The following is a 25,596-nucleotide window of genomic DNA, read 5'->3' as shown; positions in this document are numbered from 1 at the left end:
TGAGGCGGCACGCTCATGGACCGAGGCGGTCATGGACTGCTACTCCTTAGAGGGAACATTGCTTACAGACAGAGTCTTCTGTCAGCAACCTCAGTGTAAATCCAGATTATTTCTACTAAAGCCAAGAGGCCTGGTTCTCCTCTGCTTGGCACCTATGGATTATTTATCCTGTACATGCTGGATTAACAAATCCCAACTCTCTGCTCACACCAACGGAAGCATTTTGCCTTTCAAAAAAAATTAAGAGCACTTTCTTGCATCCTCCAGTTATGTCTCCTGAAACAATCCATCACTGTTGACAGACTGCTGTTTGGGTCTGACAGAAATGGGATGTTGGAGGATAATGCAGTGACTCTGATGATCCAGAGACATACCTTAGCAAAGATGCTAATATCAAAATGTGCAGGGGTGACCAGGGACTGATGCAAGACTTAGAGAATTTTGGTAAAAAAGTATGGAATGAGAATTGGGATGTTGGGGCCATGTAACACCATAGTTTTGTCCTCAGATCAGGTGGAGTCAGTCAGTTCTGATGCAATAATCAATCATTCTGGAGCAGAGGCGGGCAATTATTTTGGGCAGAGGCCTGCTTACTGAGTTTCAGCAAGCCATTGAGGGCTGCATGACAGGCAGCCCAGGGCAGATTAATATTAATTTTCTAAATTTTTTAGGGGCCCCATGGGTCGGATAGAATGGCCTGGCGGGTTGCATCCAGCCCCTGGGCCACATTTTGCCCTCACCTGTAATCTGGAGGCACAGTAGAAGTCCAGGCCACCTGGACTGGCAGCTGGGTTACTAAAAGTATCCTGAAAGGGGGTGTGCTGGAGTATTTACATATAGTACAATGGAAGAATGCTCTTCTTTCAAGAGCTTTCTGAGAGAATAGTATATGCAAATGAAGGAATGAAGTCTAAATGTTGCACTGCTTTGGGTTTCTCTCTTCTTAGAGCTGAATGTTGAACATGGCAGCATCAGACCGAGTAGAGGCAGTCAGTCCCAATGCAGATGACCACGTGCTCACCCTGAAGGCACAGTAAGCAGCAGAGTGGAGGCCATCTGGAGATCCTAAACTTTATGCATTTCTACAGCTGCTACTGGACACGCTGACTGCCCAACACCTCTGCTGAGGTCAGCAAAGGTTTTCATAGGGATAATTGAATAAGAGCCAAAATAAATGGTGACCTGGATTGCCCTCTGCCTTGAATCTGGTGAGAGCAAAACTGCATCCGTACATTTTGATTGACTTAATGCTGACCATGAAGTGCTCTTATAGCAAAGGCACAGGTGTAGGACCATCTTCAGCTTCTCACTTTCTCAAGGACTTCCTGTGTGACCTCGAACAAGTTAATCAATCTGTGCTTCTACTCCTTCTCTGTATACTGGGACACTCTTTTTCCCACTCCTGGTCTGTTTCACCTGCTAAGGCTCAGTTATGGCTTTGCCACAACCCCCAAATTAGTAGTAGTGCAGTGGGTGGCTAAAGGCTCCACTTCTTCCTATTTCTTTTAATCTATGCAGGGAGGGGACATAACAGTCCAAGAAAGCCTGGATCCCCTGTTCTGCTGCTGCCTGTGATATGAAGAGAGGAGGCGGCCATATGCTGCCACATAGCCCGGGCCCTAATTTAGCCTTTAGATCATGAGCTCTTTAAAGCAAGTAGTCTCTTACTACAGATTTATACTGCACATTTTAAAAAGGAGCCTGTATTTCAGCATAGACCTCTAGGGACTACTGTAATAAATTAGTAATAATAAAGTGAATGTATTAAAACAATTCAATGTTAATCCTATTTCTGAGCTGCTCAGTGTGCTGTTTTTGCTATATCTGTCTTTTGCAGACTTTAAGGATTGTTTGGATGGAGATTGCTTTCATTTTGTATCCTATTCCCATGAGCAGCTTTGGGACATTTTGAGAAAATGAGCATTTTGTGGAAAAGAACGTGAGGAAATGGGAATTGTTCACATCAATGTATGCGTTACCTCCGAACCTGGGCTGTGTATGACACAGCCTATCAGATCTCCTTTCTGCAAGGCAGGGAATCCTCAGTTAAGATTACATTTAATCATAGTCCCTCTATTCCAACTCCTGCTCCTTTCAGGCTGATTTTGAAATGAGTAGTCTAGTGGATGTGGGCAAGGTCAGCTGAATTCCAATACCTGCTGTAGCAAAACAACCTCCTCTTGAGCATAAGTGTTTGATTTTGATATAATGTCAGAGCGACAAAAGACCTCCTGTAAATAAGTGTGGGGTGCTTGGTTTATGGATATAAAAAGGGACTTACACCTAGTCTGTGCTACAAAGTTATGGTCAGAAAACCCTAGCTTTCTCTCTTCTCTTGGCAGACTTATGCCACCTCTGCTGAGTGGAGTAAGCTTTTGGTAGCCAACAGAAGCGGTATGTATGTTCATTGCTTCAGTGGTTTGGTGATGGTGGCTGTCATCTGCCACCAAAAGTTGTGATGGCAGAGTCACGTGAGAGCAGACAAGTTTTTAGTAAAACTGCTAAATCAGATTAGAGTGGAAAGAGAGCTCTAGAACACTCTCTCACAGAGTATCTGGTCTTTAGCTGACCCTATCTACACTGCAATGGCCACCATTTTCAACTCCAGCTTGGATCCACTAGAGACAAGAAGACTGTAGAAGCCCTTGTACCAAAGACAGCCCTGGGAGTCACTGCAGTTGGGACTATTCTTCAAAGAGTGGGAAAGCTTCCAGTTTAGAGAGGCAAGCACTATTAATTACTGCAGACTCATTTCCCCTGGAGTTGTAACATCCTGCCCCCATATTTGTCTCCCTCTACTTCTAGATCCTCTTGCCCTACTTAGGATGATCTTGGAAGGTCCCTTCCAGCCCTGTCTATGAAAACTATGAAACTATGAAAACTATGAAACTTGGACTTTCATGGAAGGATTTATCCAAGGCATGCTCCTGCCTCACTGCAAGTCACAGGAGCTTTCTGTGACCCCACAGAACAGATCTGCACTGAAAGCAGAGGAAGCTACATAGACAAGATCACATCCTGGCCTTCTTCAGACTAGAGGGGAGCTCTAGACAGATTCCTGCCTCACTTCTTGGCACACTGTCTCCTTAATACATTATTTTTAAAAGTCATGTTTTTCAGATCATTGCCGCTTTGCCTTCCAACCTCTCCAAGGCAGCTGTAGTCTGATGTGGTGATCACACAGTATCCCAGCTGGATCCGAGTACCTCATGTGGCAACAGTATCGCTTATTTTTTTTTCATTTTCTTCCCTGGTAATACACTCTTATCTTGTTTGTCTTTTTTTGCTGCTCTGTACTGGGCTGATGGTTTCAAATGATTTCCATGCAGTATCTTCCTGGATCCATTTACAATATCAAATTTAAGCACTTCACCAGAAGACTTTATAATTGACAATCCCTGGTGGGATTCTTCCCACGACTGGGCGGTACACATTGAGGGTTATAAGCTGTATAGAAAGGATAGAGTGGGGAAGAGAGGGGGAGGGGTTGCGCTCTATGTCAATGAGCGATATACATTGACCTTATCAAAACAAAATTGGAGGAGGAGAAAGTAGAAGGATTGTGGGTTAGGTTACATGGAGGTCAAGGAGAAAGGGATTTGGTGGTAGGGGTCTACTACAGACCCCCACACCAAGGGGAAGAACTATATTTGGGGCTCCTGAGGCAGCTCTTGGAGACCATAAAAAGTAGGGAGGCGGTAGTCATGGGGGACCTTAACTACCCAGACATCTGCTGGGACAGACGCAGACAGAAAAGTCCTACCGTTCACGCAGGTTCCTATCCTGTGTACAGGACCTCCATCTGACGCAGGAGGTACATGGTCCCACTAGGGAGAATGCCTTACTGGACCTGGTATTGGCAACGGGGGATGACATGGTAGGAGACCTACAGATCAGTGGTCAACTGGGGGACAGTGATCACCAAATAATAGAATTCATCATAAGATGTTGAGTGGGTAAGGTAACTAGTAGGGTGAAAGTGCTAGACTTTAGGAAAGCTGATTTCAATAAACTCAGGCATTTAGTCAAGGACGCACTGCAGAGTAAGAGTTTTGGAGAGATGGGAGCCCAGGAAGGGTGGCTGTGCCTTAAGGAAATGATCCTTCGGGCACAGAGGGAGACAATCCTGATGCTGGGAAAAAGGGGGAAAGGGGCCAAGAGGCTTCCTTGGCTGACCAGAGAAATCCAGAGCAGCCTACAGGCAAAAACGGGGGCATATAAAAAGTGGAAACGGGGAGAGATTACTAAAGAGGAGTATACCTCCTCTGCTTGTGCTTGTAGGGAGGCAGTTAGACAGGCCAAAGCTACCATGGAGCTGAGGATGGCATCCCAAGTTAAGGATAACAAAAAATTGTTTTTTAGATATATAGGGAGTAAAAGGAAGGCCCACGGCGGAATAGGACCTCTACTAAATGGGCATAAGGAATTGGTGACGGACAGGGGGGACAAGGTTGAACTCCTCAATGAGTTCTTTGCCTCAGTGTTCCTAAGCGAGGGGCAAGACAAGTCTCTCACTGGGATTGTAGAGAGGTAGCAGCAGGGCGCCACACTACCAAGTGTAGACCCTGAGATGGTGCAGAGGCACTTGGAGGAACTGGATGCCTTTAAATCGGCAGGCCCGGATGAGCTCCATCCGAGGGTACTGAAGGCACTGGCTGACGTCATTGCACAGCCACTGGCAGGAATATTTGAACACTCATGGCGCATGGGCCAGGTCCCGGAGGACTGGAAAAGGGCCAATGTGGTCCCCATTTTCAAGAAGGGGAGGAAGGAGGACCCAGGCAACTATAGGCCAGTCAGTCTCACCTCCATCCATGGCAAAGTCTTTGAAAAAATTATCAAGGCTCACATTTGCGAGAGCTCGGCAGGAAAAATTATGCTGAGGGGAAACCAGCACGGGTTCGTAGCAGGTAGATCATGCCTGACTAATCTAGTCTCTTTTTAAGACCAGGTTACAAAACACCTGGACACAGGAATAGGGGTTGACATCGTTTAGACTTCAGGAAGGCCTTCGATACGGTATCCCACCCCATACTGGTGAACAAGTTAAGAGGCTGTGACTTGGATGACTACACAGTCCGGTGGGTGGTGAATTGGCTAGAGGGTCATACCCAGAGAGTCGTAGTGGATGGGTCGGTATCGACCTGGAAGGGAGTGGGCAGTGTAGTCCCGCAGGGCTCGGTCCTTGGACCGATACTCTTCAATGTCTTCATCAGCGACTTGGACGAGGGAGTGAAGTGTACTCTGTCCAAGTTTGCAGATGACACAAAACTATGGGGAGAAGTGGACACACCGGAGGGCAGGGAACAACTACAAGCAGACCTGGACAGGTTGGACATATGGGCACAAAACAACAGAATGCAATTCAACAAGGAGAAATGCAAAGTGCTGCACCTAGGGAGGAAAAATGTCCAGCACACCTACTGCCTACGAAATGACCTGCTTGGTGGCAAGGAAGCGGAAAAGGATCTTGGCATCCTAGTGGACTCCAAGATGAACATGAGTCATCAGTGTGACGAAGACATCCGAAAAGCTAATGGCACTTTATCGTGCATCAGCAGATGCATGATGAACAGAACCAAGGAGGTGATACTTCCCCTCTATCGGGCACTGGTCAGACCGCAGTTGGAATACTGCGTGCAATTTTGGGCGCCACACTTCAAGAGGGACGTGGATAACCTGGAGAGGGTCCAGAGAAGGGCCACTCGTATGGTTAAGGGCTTGCAGGCCAAGCCCTGTGAGGAGAGACTAGGGCACCTGGACCTCTTCAGCCTCCGCAAGAGAAGGTTGAGAGGCGACCTTGTGGGTACCTATAAGTTCATCATGGGGGCACAGAAGGGAATTGGTGAGGTTTTATTCACCAAGGCACCCCCAGGGGTTACAAGAAATAATGGCCACAAGCTAGCAGAGAGCAGATTTAGACTGGACATTAGGAAGAACTTCTTCACAGTTCGAGTGGCCAAAGTCTGGAATGGGCTCCCAAGGGAGGTAGTGCTCTCCCCTACCCTGGGAGTCTTCAAGAGGAGGTTAGATAGGCATCTAGCTGGGGTCATCTAAATCCAGCACTTTTTCCTGCCTATGCAGGGGGTCGGACTCGATGATCTATTGAGGTCCCTTCCGACCCTAACATTTATGAATCTATGAATATAGTCACAAGTCTAGTACCCAAGTGAAGGGAGTTCTACTCTTGTGTCAGCCAAGTATTTCAAGGAACACAGACGAATCACATTAAGAAATAGCCTCTATTTTAGTGCTATTTTAGACATGAGGGGGTCTAATGTTCCCTCTGACAGGCTGAGCATTTTCTTCAATTGGAATTGTCACTGTACAGCAGCTCTGACTCTTATACTGCAGGGGCCTAAAATTGGGCACTCAAAAACATTTTCAGATTTGAGATTAGTTTGTACATCTCAGATATCTCATCTATAAAAGAGGGCCACAATGCCCCTGGGGCCCCTCAGCTCTCATTTCCTTTAGTTTTTTTAGGCAATCTCCCCTTCCACTTTCCTGCCATGCCTCGATGTAATTATACTTTAGGAAAAAGGGAGGCTACCCCTGTGGCCTCCTCATCTCTCCTTTTAGCCACACCTAAGCCTTGCAGATGATACCAATCATTGGGCATTAAACCCCATTGTCCAATCCAGTCAGTCTCTCATTCATAGGCCTTAAAGCCCCAGTGTCAACTCCAGTCAATGTAGGCCTCTAAACCCAGAACAGTCCCCAACAGTGGTGGAGCCTCTGGCCCTAGTGTTTTTAACCATCCCTGCCCCTCCTGGGCCCAGGGCCTCTATATCGTAAACAAATCTCAACCACTCTTGGACTCACACCTGCATTCCCTAGCCCTCTTGGGCTTGTCTCATTACCTCCAACAGACTCCACCCCTCCTGGGCTATGGGCTCCCTAGCCCTACTTGTTCTCACCCTTCACAGGGTGCAGATCTCTGACACTGGTTCAGTTCCCCCCAGCTCAAGTCTGCTTTACCACACAGCTTCTGGGCTAGGGGCTCCCTAGCCCTAGTTGGTTGTGGCACTACTTTTTGACTTTGGCCCCTATTCCTCAGGCCCAGGCCCTGGCCCTGCTCCCAGGCCAGTTGAGACCTCTACCATCTCCACACAGTCTCAATCCCTAAACCACCATGCTTACCCCAGCTCAGTTGTTAGTCAGGAGTCTTGCTGCAGCCCATCTGCTCAGGAGCTCCATAGCTCCCAGGGCTAAACTACCTGCTTAGCTCATGCCCTGGTCTTAAAGTCTGCAAGCCCAGACTCTTGTGAGTCATGTGGCTTCCTGGAGTGCCTCCTGACACACCTGCAGCCTCCTTTTCTGGCTGCCTGTCTTCCCTTAAAGTAGCAGGAGCACTAAACTCCCTGCTACACTAAGGAATAGCTTTTCTCCCCCTTAGGCAGGAAAGCTTCTTTGGATAGATGTGATATCTTTTACTAGGCCAAATGAGTAGTTGGAAAAAAGTTCTTTGCAAGCTTTTGGGGACAAGCACCCTTCTTCAGGCATAAGGAGTCTCTGCTGTTCTGTGATCTACAAGGAATGAAAGAAGCTAAAAGTGACAGAATGTCAGTGAGAATGTAAATAGGTGGAAATTAGGAAAACCAAAGGTAGGGAAGGGAGTGGGGGAAATAATGCCAAAGATAAGTAAGGGAGACTGTACTGTAGTTGAGTTCTCCAAAGTAGAAAAAAGGCAGTCTGTGAAAAAGTAAATAGCTGGAAATTAGGAAGACAAAGGGTAGAAAAGGAGGAGAGGAAGGGGGGAAAAGAAAAGTGTAAATAGTAAGGTCAGGCAGGTACCTGGTGAATCAGATGTCAGGCAGGTTGTAATGTGTCATAAATCCAATGTCTATATTGAGTCCATGATTTTTTGTATCTAGTAGATTTATGAAGTGAAGTTTGTTGAATCGTCTATGAAAGGTGTTTTGTAAGTTCCCTTTGAGGATTAGAACTGAGAGATCAGAGAAGGAGTGATTGTTTTGTGAGAATTGGGCACCCCAGGTAATTAGATATTTTTTGTCTTTGGATTTTCAGTGTGCATTCACTGTGGTGCACAGTTGTTATTTTTTTCTTAGCAGTTTTCTGGACATCTGTTCAATTGTATATTCTCTAGATTCATAGATTGTTTGGGGCTGGAAGGGACCTTGCAGCTCATCAGGTGCAGCCCCCCCCGAGGCAGGAAGACAACTGGGGTTAGGTGACCCCAGCGAGGTGACTGTCTAGTCTCCTCCTGAAAACCTCCAGGGTAGGTGACTGCACCACCTCTGGAGGGAGTTTATTTCACAGTCTGGACACCCTGACTGTGAAGGAGTTTTTCCTGGTATTAAGCCTGAAGTGGCCTTCCAGGAGTTTGTATTCATTGGTCCTGGTCTTCCCCAGGGTGCCCTAGTGAACAGTTGTTCACTGAGCTCCTGATGCACTCCTCTGATAAGTAAGTTGCTATCAAGCCCCCTCTTAACCTTCTCTTATTTAGGCTAAAGAGACCCAGGTCCCTTAGCCTATCCTCATATGGCTTGCCTTGAAAATCCCTGATCATACAGGTGGCTCTTTTCTGGACCCTCTCAAGTTTTTCCACGTTCGTATTGAAGTGTGGCACCCAGAACTGGACGCAGTACTCCAACTGAGGTCTCACCAGTGGTGAGTACAGTGGGAGTAGCACTTCCTTAGTTTTACATGAGATGCATTGGTTGATGCATGCCAGCATGTTATTTGCCCTGCTGACCACTGCCTCGCACTGACAGCTCATATTCATACGATGGTCAATCATTACCCCTAGGTCCCTTTCGGCCGTGATGCAAGTCAAGCTGTCACCACTGAGCCTATATGTATGTTGAGGGTTGTTTGCCCTCAGATGGAAGCACCTTACACTTGGAAGTGTAGAACTTCAACTGATTTTGATCTGCCCAACGCTCGAGCCTGTTCAGGTCTACCTGTATCTGCAACCTATCATCTAGCATGACTGCACTGCCCCATAACTTGGTGTCATCTGCAAACTTGGCCTGAGGGACACCACTGGCGACTTCGTGGCAGGATGATAGAGATCTGTTCATGAGAACTCTCTGGTTCCTACCCCATAGCCAGTTTCCCAACTCACTGAACTGTCAAGCAGTTGAGCCCACAGTCTTCCAGTTTTCCCACAAGGATATCATGGGATACTAGATCAAGCCTTTTGGAAGTCTAGGTATATAACATCTACCACATCTGTACTCAGGTGGTGAGAGACCTGATTGTAGATTTGTTCCTTTTACCCAATCTACCTGCTTGACATTACAGGCTTGACATGGTTTATTTAAAAGTGGCGAAATTACTGTGATGCTAAAGTTCTAGGTAGAATTAGAGAATTTACTGCACCATCTGAGAGAGAGAGAGAGAGAGAGAGAGAGAGAGAGAGAGAGAGAGAGAGAGAGAGAGAGAGAGAGAGAGAGAGGAAAACCCCCCAAGCCACTACCCCTTTCCAAAGAAACACAGTACCACTTGCAGGTCGAAGCAGTCTGTGAAGGGTTCTGGTACAACTGTTTACACCTTCTGACTCCCTAACTGCTTGTGATTTTTTTTTGCCTTGACTTGTATGTGCCTTCTAACCTCCTACTTTGTAAAAAATGCATAGGCTTTGAATCTGGTTGCATAGTTTCTTACTGTTTGTTGTGCCTACAACTTCAGTCATCTGCAGGTTTGGAGATCTTTTCCAGTTCATCCACATTGTTTACAGACTACCAACTGTAACATGTAACAGATCCTGAAACTGACTCTGGGAGAACTCTGTTAACAGTTCTCCTTTTGATAAAATGTTTCTATGGCCTCTGCCTCTTGCTTTTATGCCATTCTTTTAACCTTTTCTATGGTCCTCTTCATTACACAGGAAACATCAAATCCTGCTCCAGTGATGTACATTTTGCTCTCCCCCATGTTTTATGGGGGATTTCATCAAGTGCCTTTTAGATATCCACTAAATGTTCACCTCTTGGCCATCCCCAGACCACTTAACAGCTGGGTAAGCATGACTTCGCCTAATTTACTGATACTTACTAAGAAACAGAGATTTTCAAAGAGTTTTCCCACCATACTCCACTGAATGCTTCTTTCACAGGTATGGAAGCTTCTTGTCTAGTGTTTGCTAATAGTTACTTGATTTTCAAGAGCATAAGACATGAATGGGCCCCCTGAGCCTTCAGATCCAGTCCTCTGCTTTTGGAGGCAGCTATGTTGTATCATCATAAATCAGTCTCCATCTTAGAACTACTCTGGCTGTTTAGCCCTACTACTCCTGCTGAGGAGAGCAGCTGTGGAACAGCAAGTACAGGATACTGGTCAGCATGCAAGGCAGTGGTATTAAACATTCTCTGTAACCTAATTTTTGTCAGGTTTTTTGTAGGCATCACAGCAAAGGAGCATTTCAAGGAGGGATCTGAAAGGGAACAAAGAGGTAACTTCATAAATACAAACAGCTATGGGCAGTCCTCCCAAGTGTGAGTGGTAACAAAGGAGAAAGCATGCAGATCCATGTTTGAAAATCTGATGAGCTGCGGATGGGACCTGGGCTCATGGGCTAATGGGAAGTGAAAGCCAATTTTCTGATAGAGAAAGAGAAAAAATAGGGAGAGGTTTGGGTCTTAAATAATGAAGCCAAGTAGCTTACATATGATGAGAAAAAGAGGAAACCAGTGAAAAGAGGCTAAGAGAAGGTTGACTTGATCAGATCAAAAAGCCAGGGAACAGTGACTGCACCAGACAAAAGGCTGAGGAATTTATTGAAGTGTGAGTTGGTAAGACACTGGAAGGCAGTTTTAGCTTGGGGGATGAGTAAGAAGGATAATATCTTCGACTTAGAAATATTACGCAGAAATAATTGGTAAGACCTTTGATGGTTAGAGACCTTCTCCTTATTACTAGCCCAAACTTATTCACAACCATTTCAAAATGGAGCTTATATTTCCTGTTTAGCCATCTTCAGGAAAGGAGTTTATAAATAACAATAAATCTGGTAAAGGTACATAGATTGATTCTCAGGTGTTTTCAAATTGGTCCATTTAAGGTACTTCTAGTCTGGGTGCTTTTGGCTAAGTGCAGACATTTTGGGGGAGGGGGCTGTTAGGGAGAGTTTAGTTTGCATAAAAAATGGCCACCTGATCTAAAGTAAGTCAGGATGTGGGGGGGGGGGGGTCAGGGAGTTTGGGGGGCAGGTGGGATTCACAGCCGGATAGGAGTCAAGCAGCGTCCATGGAAGGGATTCGGGGGCAGGAGGGACCATCAACAAAAGCAGTTTGCAGGATGGGGATCTTTTTTGTGGGGGCTGGTTGGTCCACAGGGGTGGGGTAAGAGGCAGAGGGGCTAAAAATAGCCTGGTGCGTGAAGGGTGGGTAGGAAAAGCACAGCCCCGGGGCTTTCCCAGCCCTGGAGCTGCACAGGTAACTGTAAGGAAGTTCCATTCACCAGCCTAACCCAGATCAATTAAGTTTGAGCATACATTAATCCAGGTTTATCTGAGACAGGGTCTGACCATTTTTAAACTGGGCTGTGTGTGTGGAACTCCTGTTCTGTTATGGGTTTAGATTGATTTCCAATCACTGATACCAGGTCTAAGTGTAAGGTCAACTGCAGAAGTGAGGTGGTGAAGACACCCTGTGGGTGTCTTCTAAGCTGCTGCCCAAGGTGCCAAAAATCCAGGTCTTGAATGTGGTGTTGGGAGCACTCACCATCTCCTTTCATGCATGGAGCAAGAGCAGATAGCAGAAAGTATTACCCCAGTGAAGATACTGAGCTCTTTCCACCATGGTGCAGACATACCCTCTCTACTTTTGAACTAGGAACATTTTGCAGCTGTTTATACCTCTTCTACTTGTCCTACAAGTTCTTCTGGGCAGGGAGCTTAGTAGTCATAGAACCACTGTTTGTAGCAATACCCAAAGGCTCCCACTAAGAGCATGATCCAATACACTAGGCATGGTCCAGACAGAGTAACAGTCTGTCCCAGCTGAAATGGCTTATGGCTTAACCATGCTAGAGGTAGGCCTGTGTGAATAGGGAAGTATTTGATTTAGATTTGCCTTGAAAATCCCTGAGGATTTCAGAGGACAGTGATTCAATTCGGAGATTCAGATCACTGTCCTGAATCGATATGGCTAAATTGGCTTTGGAAGATTCGGTGTTGATTTGGAGAGATCCGGATTGGCTGAGGAGAGGCAGGCACAGCTCCATGGCTCCTTTGGCTGTGCCTGCCTCTCCCCAGGTTGGGGGAGCCGCAGGAGAAACCCCCATGGCTGCCCTGCCTGGCTCCATCCCCCGCATGACCCCTCCCAAAGAAAGCCCTGCACCTACTGGCTGTGGCAGTGGCAATCAAGGCCTCTGGGTGCTCATGGCAGAGCACTCCCATGCAGTGTGGGGTACTGGCAGTTAGCAGGGATTGTCTATCCCCACCTGACACCCACGCGGCAGCTGCCCCGTAGCACAGGTGCAGTGTGGGTCTGCAGGGCACTGCGCACTGTCTGGGAGCTGGGACCACTGGAGCTAAGCGGTGCTGGGCTCTGGCTGACAGATGGAGCCGTCCCAGCTCTCAGACAGCTCGCAGTGTACTGCCAAGCCACACTGCAGCTGCGCCATGGATGTCAGGCGGGGATAGACGATCCCTGCTGCCCCCCACTACCCCATGCTGCGTGGTGGTGGGGCTCTGCTATGAGCCCTCAGAGGCCCCAATCCCCACTGCCAGAGCCAGTGGGTATGGGGCTTTTTTTTTTTTTTAAGTGCCGGGAGGGGGAGGGGGCTGGGCAGGGCAGCCATGGGGGCTTCTGCTGCGGCTCCTCTGTGCCCTGGCAGGGGGAGCCACAGGGGCTATGCTATGCCCAGCCAGCACCGGGCGGAGGGAGGGGCAGGGGGGTGTGTGTGCAATGCAGGCACAGTTTGCTTCAGGCATCAGCACTGGGAACAGGGTCTGTGCCCTGCCGCCGCTTGCCAGTCAGTGTGGGGGGGCATGGGATGCGGGCACAGCAGTGCTGGGAGCGGGAGCTATGCCTTGCTGCCACTTGCCCCCTTCTGCCTAGAGTGAGCTGTGCCCACATCCCACCTCCCCCTCCCTGGCCTGGCTGGGCAAGTGGCAGCAGGGCAGAGCCCCTGCTTCCAGCACTGCCACAGCCATGCCCCCCTTCCCAAGTAACATGCTGCTCCACCCCAGCTGGGTAGCTTGCCCTAGCCCCAATCCCCCCCACGGACTTACCAGGTGGAGGCAGCTGTCAGCTACCTCTTTAGTCTTAGGGCCAAATCTCTGAATCGGCCAAATCTTTTCCAAAGCTTTTTGGAAGCTTTTCCAAATTGATTTGGATGCTTCGAATTGATTCAGAGCTTTTACTTGGTCTCCTGATTCTATTCAGATTCAGTGATTCAGTTCCCAAATCAGGCCAAATCCCCTCTGAATCGGATCAGCTACTGAAGCTTCCCACAGACCAAGTATTTCATACATTCATAGATGTTTTTGTTGGAAGGGACCTCAGTAGATCATCGAGTCCACTTTTTTTCCAGTCTTGGAAGATTTGCTGTAAAGACTCCTTGGGACACTAGCCTGGACATTAATCTTCCTTTGGGTACTAAATCAGCTATGCTGAATTTGTGTCTTGAGATTGAATGAAGCAAGAGTGGCTTCAGTGATAAGAGCTGAGGGGCAGAAACAAGAACTAACCAAAGATCAGAGGGTAGATACAGATACCAGGAGTGCAGGAACAAGGACCAGAGTTAAAGCAAGGTAACAAAATCAAGGCCTAGAATTTACCACTGTCTACCTTGCTGGTTTTAAACCTCCAAAGGTCCCTTTCAGCTCTGCTTTTCTATGATTCTGTTTCAGCACCACAGTGTACTTCATGACTTGCTGACACACTGCTGTAATAGAGTTGTACACAGGCAGTAGGTATACATGGATTTGAACGCATTTTAACAGCTTGGCATTGGTTGTTGCTGTCTGCTGCTAGAAAAGCCTTGCAACAGCATTGGTAAATGTAGACAAATACTCTGTCCTGATGGGCTTAGGAGGCCCAAGAGCAATAAGTGTTAACCAAAGACCCACCACAATGTGTACACCCCAGAGTGAATTCAGGCAAACATGCTACAGTTCAAAAGAAAATGTACTACAAACATGAGTTAATTTGTACCCCTATGGGAAGAGCTAGGGAGCTCAGGTGCTGCATTATTCAAGACCAAAACCGTAGCAGCTTCCTGGTGTTAAGACATTTTGGTTTTGCTAAGCTCAGTGTTCTGGAATAGTATGAGATGCCACTGAAAAACCTACCTCTGGGTTGCAGAAAGCATTTGATAGTGAGGTGTAGCAATGCCAAATAAGTTAGCTATGTTGAAGTCTGTCTTTGGTGCTGGGTGGATGGCCTTAAGCCAGCTAGTTAAGGATGACAGGACATGCTATTATGATTGACTAATGCTGACTTGAAGGAATGTGGTGTGTAGCTATGGGGAATGACAAGCCACAAATGCAGTAATTGGAGGAGACACTAAGAAGATAGTAGCATTATGTCCATATGATATCTCTGGCCATTTTGTTTTAATGCAGCCAAGGGCTGGATATAGCAAGGACTAACTAAATCTGTTGCAGTAATTGACTTTATTTTAGTTACTTTTCATGCAAATCCCTCAACAGCAAAGCAGAGCTACATTCAATTATTTAGAGACTAGTTGTATACAGTGCCTCACGCCTGAATACACACATCTGTCTGTACCATTAGGAAGTTTATTTACCAAATCAAGTTTACTCAGCACAGGTCCAGCAGACATGGAGCACACGGGTTTGATAAGAGCTGACGTATGAAATATCCTCCCCTCCCTGCATCATTTTCTTTCTTGTTAGCCTATGATCATTTCTGTCCTATCATTATGAACCTGAGTGATTAACTGGATTCAAAGAAAGAATGGGCTATTTTCTTTTTGAGTGCGTAGTGAGTAGAGAACCGCACAAAACTGATAAATTATCCAAATCTACTTTATTTACAGTATGTACAGATCCTTCAGAATATGACTTTGAACAGAAACATGAAAGGGCAAGCAGCCAGCTTGGCCCCATGTTGTCAGATCTAAACAGGGCCTTTGTAGTAGGAGACGCATCTGTTGTCACAGCTAGAAGAGCCAGATTCTGGTTCCAGTCATGCTCATGGTTAAATCACGGTGAATCATGCCTCCTATTATCAATAGCAGCAGGATTGGGCCCCCTGAATTCACTGATGCCCTTCCCCTTTCCAATCTGATGCTCCTTCTGTTCTCTGCCCAATCTACTGCTCTGCTTTCTGTTCCCTTTCTGATCTGCTGCTGTGCTGCCTGTCCCTTACCCAATCTGCCACATGCCACATTACTTATGGCATGTGCACTGTAGGTTGACTACCTGTGCTTTAGGAGACAAACACATGCACAAGATGTGTGGGTGTACTATAGGTGTGATGTTAAATCAGTTTTGTTAAACCAGTGCAACTTGGTGCATGTATGGACACTCTCATGTCAGTTTAAGCTTGGATCATACCAGTTAAGCTTGCATAGCTGCTTTGTCTGCAGTGAATATATAGTTTCCAATCTTCATTTACTTTCTCAATGAGTTGTTGAAGATGGCATAAGCAGTCTGTACCACAATTCTGAGAAGGAAGAAAATACTTTACATGTCAGTTTTCCCAGCACTTATTGCAAAATGACTTGGGGAATGCTTTTTCTATAAAGAAAAGCAGCATCAGTGGCAAGAAAAATAGCCAATCATATCTGAGTAGTTTCTATTCATGGGAGGATCAAGCCTTTGTTTGACCAGAGATATCCTCCTGTGAAAGTCAATGACTTTGTGTACATCGAGCATTTGAACACTCATATTTATTTTCATAGCATAGGGCCCATTAATAAATTTTCTTTTTGCATTCATTTACATTAATTTTTTGTAAAACCTCAGCCTTTTCTTTCTCCAGCTGGTCTGAGTGGGGCTGCTCTTTTTCCATTACAGCCTAGTGGTTATAGTACCAGCCTAGACCTCTGGAGATGTAGTTTAAATTCTCTCTTCTGCCACAGCCTTAATGTATAACATAGGGCCAGTTACTTGAGACCTTTTTTTTCAAAGCAGGGATCAGGGTATTTTTTGGTTTCAGCCGAGTCAATATGGTCCAAGGTTTGCCTGAGCTTGAACAGCCTAGTAGGCTAGCCTGGTAAAGGCACACCAGATTCTGCAGCCAGTGACACCCACATAGCCAGTTTCACATCAGGCTACCTTTGACTTGACTGAACAAAAGACAAAGTATCCATTTACAGCTGTCAACTAGGGGCAATTTTCAGCTGGAGTTTAGAGAGAGGCTCAAACCTACCACAGGAACCATAATGAAGGGCCTTACCTGCACACCACTGGAGTGGTGAGAGGTAAGCACAATGGAGAGTGCAAGGAGCTCAGATATGACAAGTAATGGGAGCCATGGAAGTGCCTAAGCTTGCTAGACATGAACTAATTTAATCTTCCTGTCACTAGAGTTGATCCTGGTAGCCCAGGCCCCCGTGCAGGACAGCACTTAAGTTTCATACAAAACTAAGAAGTTGGACAGCCCTGCTCTGAGCATTGTCCTTAATACGGACAGACTCAAGCACCTTCTGGAATTGGGGCCTTGGTTTTTAAAACACTCTCTCCCTAACTGCATAGAAACACTGAATGAAAAAGCTACAAAAAAGTTGGAATGACTAAAATGCCTTCAGAAAAGGGTTGTAAGGTGCCTTTTATAAATGAAGATGGGTGTGACAGATGCCAGAGTAATGAGCTCTCCTCATCAAGCCACATTCAGCAAAGGTGCTGCCCTGAGACATGCTGATAATACCCACAAAAGACAGGTGAATGCAGACAGGCATGGCTAAAGATTATGAAGGCCACCACTAGTGAGAGCTTTTAAAAGAAAAGCAAGGCTCTGCTGAACTGAACTATGCAACAATGGGAAAGAATTTTTTATATCCAAGGAGGAAACATACCGGAGTGAAATTCCTTTTCTGAACATTTATTTTGCCCATAGCTGTGGCCCCACGGAGAGTGATGGAACAAAAGTGACTGGAACATATGTATTTCTCCAAAGACCATGCAATTAAATCATCCAGCCAATCTGATCACTTCTTGAATGAACCCCACCAAACCACTGCAAACACATTTTTCCCCTGATTAGAACAGTCCATTAAATGCTGCTCAGCCTGTATTTATTTCTGAGACCTTATTGAATTGCATCTTTTAGAAGTGATATTTTGAAAGTGCCAGGCCAGTCCTTTTAGAAAAATGCCTTAGAGATAAATTGTGCTCTTCATATGAAGGTCTACTCACATGGGAAAGGCAAGCAGGGTTATTTTTGGGTTTTTTGAACTGTAAAAAGGAAACAAAACAGACTTTTCATAAATCCCAAAAGGTCTAGTCCATACGGACTAGAGAAAGACCCATTTGTTTGTAGTTCTGAAAGAAAGATGGTTGCAATTACAGCACTGGCTGGTACATAGGAAATCAGGGCTCAAATCCCCACTCTCCCACTCTGCATGACCTAAGCAAGACTTTAAGGCCCACTCTACATGGTAAGCATACTGCCCCTACAGTAATAACTTCAATCACTCCGCATTGCTTCAGCTGGGCTGCCTCCTGAACTGGACAAATATATAGGTTTGGTTGTAAGGGGTCAGAGACTGAGCCACAGAGAGACTTTCAGGCCCACCTCCCACTCCTTGCAAGAGAGGCACAGTAAAAACATGTTCTCTGAATGATGCCATTTTGAATTGCCATGCTAGGTAAGTCTAGTGGTTTATTTAAAGCTTGATCCTTTACTGCTGAAACCAACAGAAGCTTTGCCACTGACAAACAGCAGCCTGGAAGCTGTGTGCCAAAAGTCCACTCTTCTCTCTCCAGCAGTATCCTTTTCCTGATGCCTAAGGCATGGCAAGAGTGGACAATTTTGGACTGGCCTTCTCAGAAATTTCCTTCTGACCTTCTCAGCCAGAGGTTGGCTTACACTTTGTAGTATGAATTACTATTTAACTTTAGAAACTTGAACTTGGATTTTTTATGCAATTGCTCATTATTCATATAAACATCCATTCCTTCTTTATACATGCCACTAAGCTCTTCACCTCAGGAAGATCTTGTGATGATGAGTTCCACATACTAATCATAAGTTTGAACTTATTTCTAATATCAGTTTTAAATTTGCTGGCTTTCAGTTTAAATTTTCCTCACTTTAATTTAACAGACCCTTGTTCCTGGTTCTTATAGTACAATTACAGTGCCTCAACATACCTTTGTTATGCTACATTACCTGTGAACCTTTATCACATATGCTTTAAACGATTTTAATCTTTTCTCTCTTTCCATGTGGAAGTCCTTTTGTGCCTCCAATGAATTCTGTTGCTCACCTTTGGACCTATCTTGAATCTATGACCTTTTGTGAAGCAGTGTGGCCAGGAGTAGGCAGAGAGGTTCCAGTGATGAATTGATACACCATGCTATATAGCACAACATTATTATATTTTTAATATTAATCTCCATTCCATTCCCTATGCAGTCTAGTGTTTGGTATCTCTCAGCAGTGTAGACCCAAACTATCTAAGCAGCCTCTCTAAGCTCTGGTTATTTTATATGCATATGCTATTGTTTTACAGGGGCTACAGCACAGATGATTAATTAGAGGGCATTACAAGCTTACAATTGTGGTTTTCTGTACATATTTTTTCTATGCATAGAGAAGCAATGTTAAGAACATGTACACAAAAGGACAAATTACCTTCCCAGCAAACAAGACAGTGTTTGTCATGCTGTATTCATCATGGTTATCAGAAACCAATTTTGCTCTGGTGTTCTGTGTGGACCAGCAGCCATGCATTATTTCCCAAACATAATATCAAACGCAAGGTACATCGCTAGGCAGGAACAAGGCAAGAGTTGATATAGGGCAGCAAGGTAGCATCCACACGTTACAGCGATTGTAGCACCTAAGTGTTATCAATCAGACAAAGCAAAACTTCCAATACTTTCTCCTAGCGAGCAGCATGTTTGAATACAAGATGGTGGTAGTGAACTACCTTCCCTTCTGCTCACAATCATGTGGAGCACCCCTGCTCCTGTTTGTGACTATATAGTAAGGAGGGAAAGTAGTCTCACAGCCATGTAAACTTTCTGTGGTAGCTAGAGCAATTGTGTACATGGAAAAACAGCATTAGGGACATGTTTAACTTTTAGCTGCTCTCTCAGTACAGTTTAGCAACTCAAAATAAAGACAAAGAGCCAGCACCATTTGACCAGCCAGCTCTCAGTAGACCACAATTTGACATTCTTGGAGACTGGACCAATGGATAAATTCAAGGTTAGTGAAACTCACATATCCATGTCACAAAGCTTATATATATTTGTTTACAAAGTTTACAGGCAAAACCAATATGCTCTACCAAACACATTGGCAACTGTTTTTGTTCTTTCTTTAACATTTTTACAGTAGGGGAGGTGAAAAAAAAATCTAGCCCTCTGATGGCAGGCAGTTCCTGTAGAGAAATGACTGGATGTATGCACAATGAGCTAACTGCCTCCTCTGTCTCTGGAACTATCTTTTAGTGAGCCAGCGCTCAGATTTATTAAACAAAAGGGTTTGTCCAAATATTTTGACACCTAATATGTTTGGGTCAAATTCCCCTTTTTGGTTGTGGTTATGTTGGAATTCTTAGTTGTGTTTTTAATAAGTCACGCAATTCTAAATTTTAATGTAGACAGGACACAAGTGTTCCTACACTAGAACTTTCAATCAGGTTAATGAAGACAACATAATTAACCTATGTTAAAACACAAGTAAAATTCAAGTGCCGACATATCATCAATTGTACTGATATGAATGCAGTTCAGCTCCATTAGGGCACTTTTACACATGCTCTGGGGGTATGGGAGGTGGTGCTTTAATTAGAGCAGCTCTAACAGCTGCTCTAATTAAACTGCCACTGTGTCTCATGTACAGTATGACCTCATAAATCCAGCATCCTCAGGACCTACCACCTGCCAGAAATTTGAAAATTCTGAATTTTTGAAACATAAGGAAAGTGCATAGCTTTAGGACAATTTTCCTTGCTATTATACTTTACACATGACTGAGTATTGTTCAAAACAATGGCTGTAGGCTGATGAACAAAAACAACGGTAGTCGGAGAAGCATTGGACTTCCAGAGGAATTTCTAGATTATTGGGAAGCTATTTTTAATGCAATAATGTAGTGTACTGTATTTTTAAAAAGTGCTGGATTTTTGAGAATTCTGGAATTTTGAAAGCCAGATTTATGAGGTTATACTGTATCAGCATCTCTGCACTTAAAAATGGTGGCAGGGGTGCTTGAACTAAAGCTCATTCGAGTTCAACAAACTTTAGTTCAAACACCCCGTCACCATTTTTAAGCACGGGGACGCTGATACACAAGACGCGGGAGGCTGCTGGAGTGCGGCAATTGCCACACTCTAGCAGACTCGATTAATTGAGTCTGCTCCGATGTGCTGGAATTCCAGTGAGTTGGAGCAGCCTTTGCAGTCATGTATAGGTGCCCTTAGTTACCACAGAACTGTTCCTGATTTCCATTAGTGTAGTCAAGTTTCTTTGTGCATGGGCAACATGCGAGTCTTTGGAAGTAACAATAACTTATTTTCTAGTAGCTCTTCTCGACTAATTTGTTTTTAGAACTTGTAGGCTCAGTTATAGTTAGCAAGTTAACTTAAATGGAGCTAATTCTTTCAATCTATTTAGTAAGGAGATAATCAACAATGCTGTGATTTAAAAATCATTTAAGACATAGTGCCCTGGTTCATGTATAGAGATCTCCTGGGCCTTTGGATCTATACAAACAGGCGTGCACATGAGCAGCTCTTAAATTGGGAGAATACACTGATATTATTCACAGGACCAATTACTCCTGTTTGCAGGATTAGGCCATTTCTGCAAAGGACATTCATGGTGGTAGATCCTTGCCCCTGCATATTTATTTTGTTCGTGAGAAATAAGGTTTAAAAGGGTAAACCTTGGGATCTCTCAGGTACTGAACAACACACCTTCCCTACCTGGCACCATTGCTTTGAGTCCTAAAAATTGTACGTAGCTACGTATGACAACTGAGGTGTAATAATGACAACAGGGTGACTACTATTGGTAATCATGTCACTTTTGCTTTGCATTAGTTGCATGTTACTCCTGATATTGCTAACTTTCTCTGTTAACACAGAAAACAAATATTAAGGAAAAATACCACTTGAGAATAAAATTCATGAGTAACAATAAATACCCATCCTTATATATAACTGCAATGCTAAAATGAACTGCCCTTCACTTACAGAAAGTATCCTGAAAAGTGCCTCGGTGAAATCAGCGGAGCAGTCTCAGAAAGTGGTTATGTACTCATTTCTGATGCTGGCACTGGTCTCTGTGCAGCCTCCAGTATCTCTCGTAACGGTAAAAGCCCTTTGTCCAGATCTGTGTGGCAGCAATAGTTTGTAGGCTGCTGCCCTGTATTTCTTTGAAACGAGGTTATAGAGGATAGGGTTGATGGATGCACTCAGATAGAATAGCTGAAAAGCAAATATATTGAAGTACTGGGAGAAAAACATCATCTTGGTATCCTGAGTGTTTATAAATATGATCCTGCCGATATGGAATGGCAACCAGCAAATTACAAATGCCAGAACCACCACAGCTGCAAGAAAAAAAAACAACAACAGAGAAACACTGAGTCAGGATATGGAATGATTGAACTGCTAAGATTTTGAATGACCAGGTATCAAACTGTATGCGAGAAGCCCGATTCTGCTCTCATTCACAATATGTAAAACAGGGGGAACACCAGTGAGGCAAAGAAGTTAGATTGATATCAGTTATCAAACTGGGAATAGCATCAGGTCTATTTACTACTTTTCAGGACAAAATAAGGCAATTGAGAATCTCTCTAGCCACTCCTCTCTCTTCATAGAAATTATCTGAACCAGAGAAAAGTGCTCATGCTTCAGAGATTTTGACATTGTAACCAGTTGTAACATCCCTATCAGAGACCAGAGTAAAAACAAAGAAATCTGCAAAACATCTGCAGCTTCATTCATGTTGTAGGAAAACTAACTGAAAAACCAGACAGAAAAAGAGAGTGGGGTTTTGTGTCTGTGCTTTCTGTAGACTTAGTCTTTAAGGCACGCATGTTGAAAGAGGCTGTGCTGTTTGGCTACTCTAGTTTGTTGTGTGGATGAGGTGCTCTGTTCTCAGGGCTCTGGGATATGCTGCCATGTATGTATATCATTTCTAAAACGACTTGTACATCCAAGCTCATGTAGCTACAAGGACGTTACTTTTGTGAGGCTCCTTTGTGGAGTTTCACAGAACAAATTATAGTTTTGGGTGTTAGGGAAAGAAGAACAGTCTGAGTCAGTGGTTCTCAACCTTATTAGACTCAAGGCACTGCACCCCTGGGAAATGCCAGCTCTTAGTTTTCCCTCATTTTTTGACTATAGAAAAATACTAGAGCAATTCTGTTGCAAACTCAGCAAGCCTACAGCAGGGCAGAGCATTTTGGACACTGCAGATTCCTATTGGAAATCCCTGGGTATAGCAAGAGAATTGTACTTGTGCACCCAGCAGTGCTAACACTATCTGACACCCCATAGTACCCCTGAAAGGATCTCTTGGAACTTCAGGTTGAGAATCACTGGTTGAAACTCATCCCTAGGTAACCCCACTGGCTTCTTCAGAGGAAATCAAGAAATGTGGGGTTTGAGGAAGTCCCTGTGGCTGTGCAAGCCCTGGGCACCTTCCCCCACCCCTCCACTAGACCTAAAGGGCTATAGCAGCCTTTCTTGTGGCCAGAGAGAGGGGAAGCCTTGGGGGGCCTGTGAGGAGCCCTCCCTGCCGGTGGGGTGGGATCCTCATAGAAGATAACACCTGGGTGGAGGCAGTCAGGAGCCTCATGGGGGGTGTGGGCAGCCTTCCCTGTGAGGAGGATGGGGGATAACAAGCTGTGGGGCAAGGAGCCCGTAGGACACCTAGGCTGGGCTGGGGAGGGTGGAGAGCAGCCACGGGGGGCAGCAGGCAGCACTGAGGGGACCCCCCCTTCAATTCCCCAGGTCTGGATCCTGCTTCAGGCAGCCCTGGGGGTCTCCCTATTGGGGTCCCGAGGGGCACCCCCCAGTGGTCCTCATGCATGCAGGAACTGCATGGTGTGGCACTGGGGGTGTCCCCATGGTGGTCCCAGGCCCCCTCCCCATGCACCCAGGAGCCGCGCAGCACGGCGCTGGAGGTGCCCCGCCGCGGTCCCAGGCCCCCTCACGCACCCAGGAGCCGCACGGTGTGGCGCTGGCCGCGCTGGCGGGCGGAGGCGCGGGGCCCGCGGGTCTGCAGCTCGCTGCTCCAGAGGCGGCGGCCCACGAAGCCGTAGAGCACGTGCAGGCAGACGACGGGCAGCACGAAGTAGGCGGTGGTGACCCAGAACATGGCGCCCAGCAGGCCGGACTCCTGGGCTGCCGCCGTGGGCTTGCACTCGTGGCCCAGGTCGCTGCGGTTGCCGGCGGCCGGCGGCTCCAGCCCCACGAGGAAGAGGAAGGGCGCGGCCGAGAGCAGCGCCACGGCCCACAGGGCGGCGATGACGGCTTTGGCGCGGCGCTTGGTGGCCACCACCTTGGCCTTGAGCGGGAAGCAGACGGCCAGATAGCGCTCGGCCGTGAGCGCCGCGATGTGCAGCGCCGTGCAGTACGTGCAGCCCTCGGCCACGAAGTGCGACAGGCGGCAGAGCAGCGCGCCGAAGATCCAGGGACGCGACCGCCACAGGCGGTACAGGTCGAGCGGCAGCCCCAGCAGTAGCAGTAGGTCGGACACGGCCATGCTGCCCACGTAGAGGCTGGTGGTGCTGCGCCCGCCGCGCTCGGCCCGCACCACCAACACGGTCAGCGCGTTGCCCGCCGCGCCCACGAGGAACAGCGCCGCGCACACGGCCGTCACCGGCACCAGCACCCGCAGCGGCAGCGCCGAGCACACGCGCTCGTCGCACGGCGGCACCGCCCACGCCTCCCCCGCCGCCGCAGCAGCAGCACCTGCCGCGCCGCTGCCGTTCCCGCCGCCCATGCTGCCCGCATCCCACCTGCCTGCCCGGCGCCGCCCGGGTTTTATCCCGCCCCCTTGTTTCTCAGCCCCGGCCCCGGCAGCTCCTCTGCCCCCCGCCCCGGTCCGCCCCCGGGAGGGAAGCGGGGCCGGTCTCAGGCCAGCGGCTCCCCGCGGGGGCTGCGCGCCGCTGCGGACGAGGAAAAGCACGCCGGGCTCGTGGAAAGGCGGAAAGGCTGAGCGTGTCGTCCCCCGCTTCCCCTCCACGGGGCTCCTGCGTGGCCACGGGACTCGCCCCCCGCCCCGAGAGCGTTTCCTCTCGGGCCCAGTGCCGGGCTGACGGCGGAGATGCGAGAGGGATGCAAGAAAACACCCGTCCGCCCAGGGGAGGGGGCCGCGCAGCTCCTTGGGCTGGGGGACGAGCTCCGGAAAGGGGTTGGACGTCGTCTGGGAGCAAAGGGGCAGTAGGAGCTGTGGAGCAGGAGAGCGAAGGGCACAGCCTGCGAGTCTACGTGTTTGTTAGTGTGCCTTACATACAGCGGATTTAGTTTAGTGCTTCCTTAAGGAAGTACTAACCACATTCAGTAACTAGAGCTGCTATGTGCAGGAGCACGTGCGGGTTTTTTAGTCATGCTTACTGAGCATTAGTCTAAAAACACCCTGCAGGTTTTTGCCGGGACACACTACTGTGCAGCATTCATTGGCGGCACGGAAGGGGTGCACGTGCACCCCCTGGAAGCGCCAGCCACGAAACCAGAAGTGCTGGTGGAGCTGCTAGGGGAGGGGCCCCTGTTGGCAATCTGTGCCGCCCCAGACTTGGGAGGCACCAGTCGCCCATGGCAGTGTTATTAGGCTAATGCGCAGTAGGCGTCTCATGTAGATGCACCCAGAGCTTGCCAGACCTTCAGTGCCAGTGGGACAGAAACAGTGGGGAACAACCTTAATCCTGTGCAGTTCCCTCCCCCTCAGCATCTGCTTTCTTCCCCAGTGTGACATGCTGGGTAAGACCTAGGTCTCTAGGTAGCAAGCTCATGTGCTGCAGTATTTAAGACTAAAATCATAATCCTACCCAGTTCCCTCTCTCTCTCAGCATCTGTTGTATGCCACTATTGTGATAGGAGGCTGGGCAGCATAGACCTATGGTCTGACCCAGTAAATTCTTACGCTCTAGCTCAGCAGCACTTGAATCTTTACACTCCGTGGGCCAGATGGGCAGTGCCTGGTTGGCCCATGGGCAGGATGCTGGTTCCAATCCAGTGCCCCGGGCTGGAATGCCAGCCCTCATCTGGCCATGTGGAAGGGGCTTTGTCCAGCCCCACAGGGAAGGGAGGGGAAAGGGGACATGACCTGGCCCCAATCCATTCCTGCAGGGGAAAAGGCACAGTCTTGTGGGGGGAAGGTGGCACAGCCTGGTTCTCAAAGGGTACATGAAGATTGGGAATTTGGTAGGGGGAAGGGTGGTTATATTAACAGTCACTGCTTCCCCACCTCCAAATTTCCTGACCCATGGGGAGCCTCATGGGCCAGATGCAATGTCTCTGCAG

At 47.1% G+C, this 25,596-nt stretch overlaps 1 protein-coding gene across 1 annotated transcript; it reads right to left on the bottom strand.

Annotated features, from left to right (window-relative positions):
* Positions 1-14,947: 14,947 nt before the first annotated feature.
* On the bottom strand, positions 14,948-24,076 carry MLNR (motilin receptor). The gene is made up of 2 exons (XM_006269570.3): positions 23,290-24,076; positions 14,948-21,671 (listed from the first exon to the last, which is right to left on the bottom strand). The coding sequence occupies exons 1-2, from the start codon at positions 24,074-24,076 to the stop codon at positions 21,358-21,360; spliced, it is 1,101 nt and encodes a 366-aa protein (XP_006269632.1). The 3' UTR covers positions 14,948-21,357.
* Between the last annotated feature and the right edge of the window lie 1,520 nt (positions 24,077-25,596).

This window comes from Alligator mississippiensis, chromosome 1 (assembly GCF_030867095.1).
Source record: "Alligator mississippiensis isolate rAllMis1 chromosome 1, rAllMis1, whole genome shotgun sequence".
In the NCBI taxonomy this organism is placed as follows: Eukaryota; Metazoa; Chordata; order Crocodylia; family Alligatoridae; genus Alligator; species Alligator mississippiensis.
This window is presented reverse-complemented; position numbering and strand designations above follow the sequence as displayed.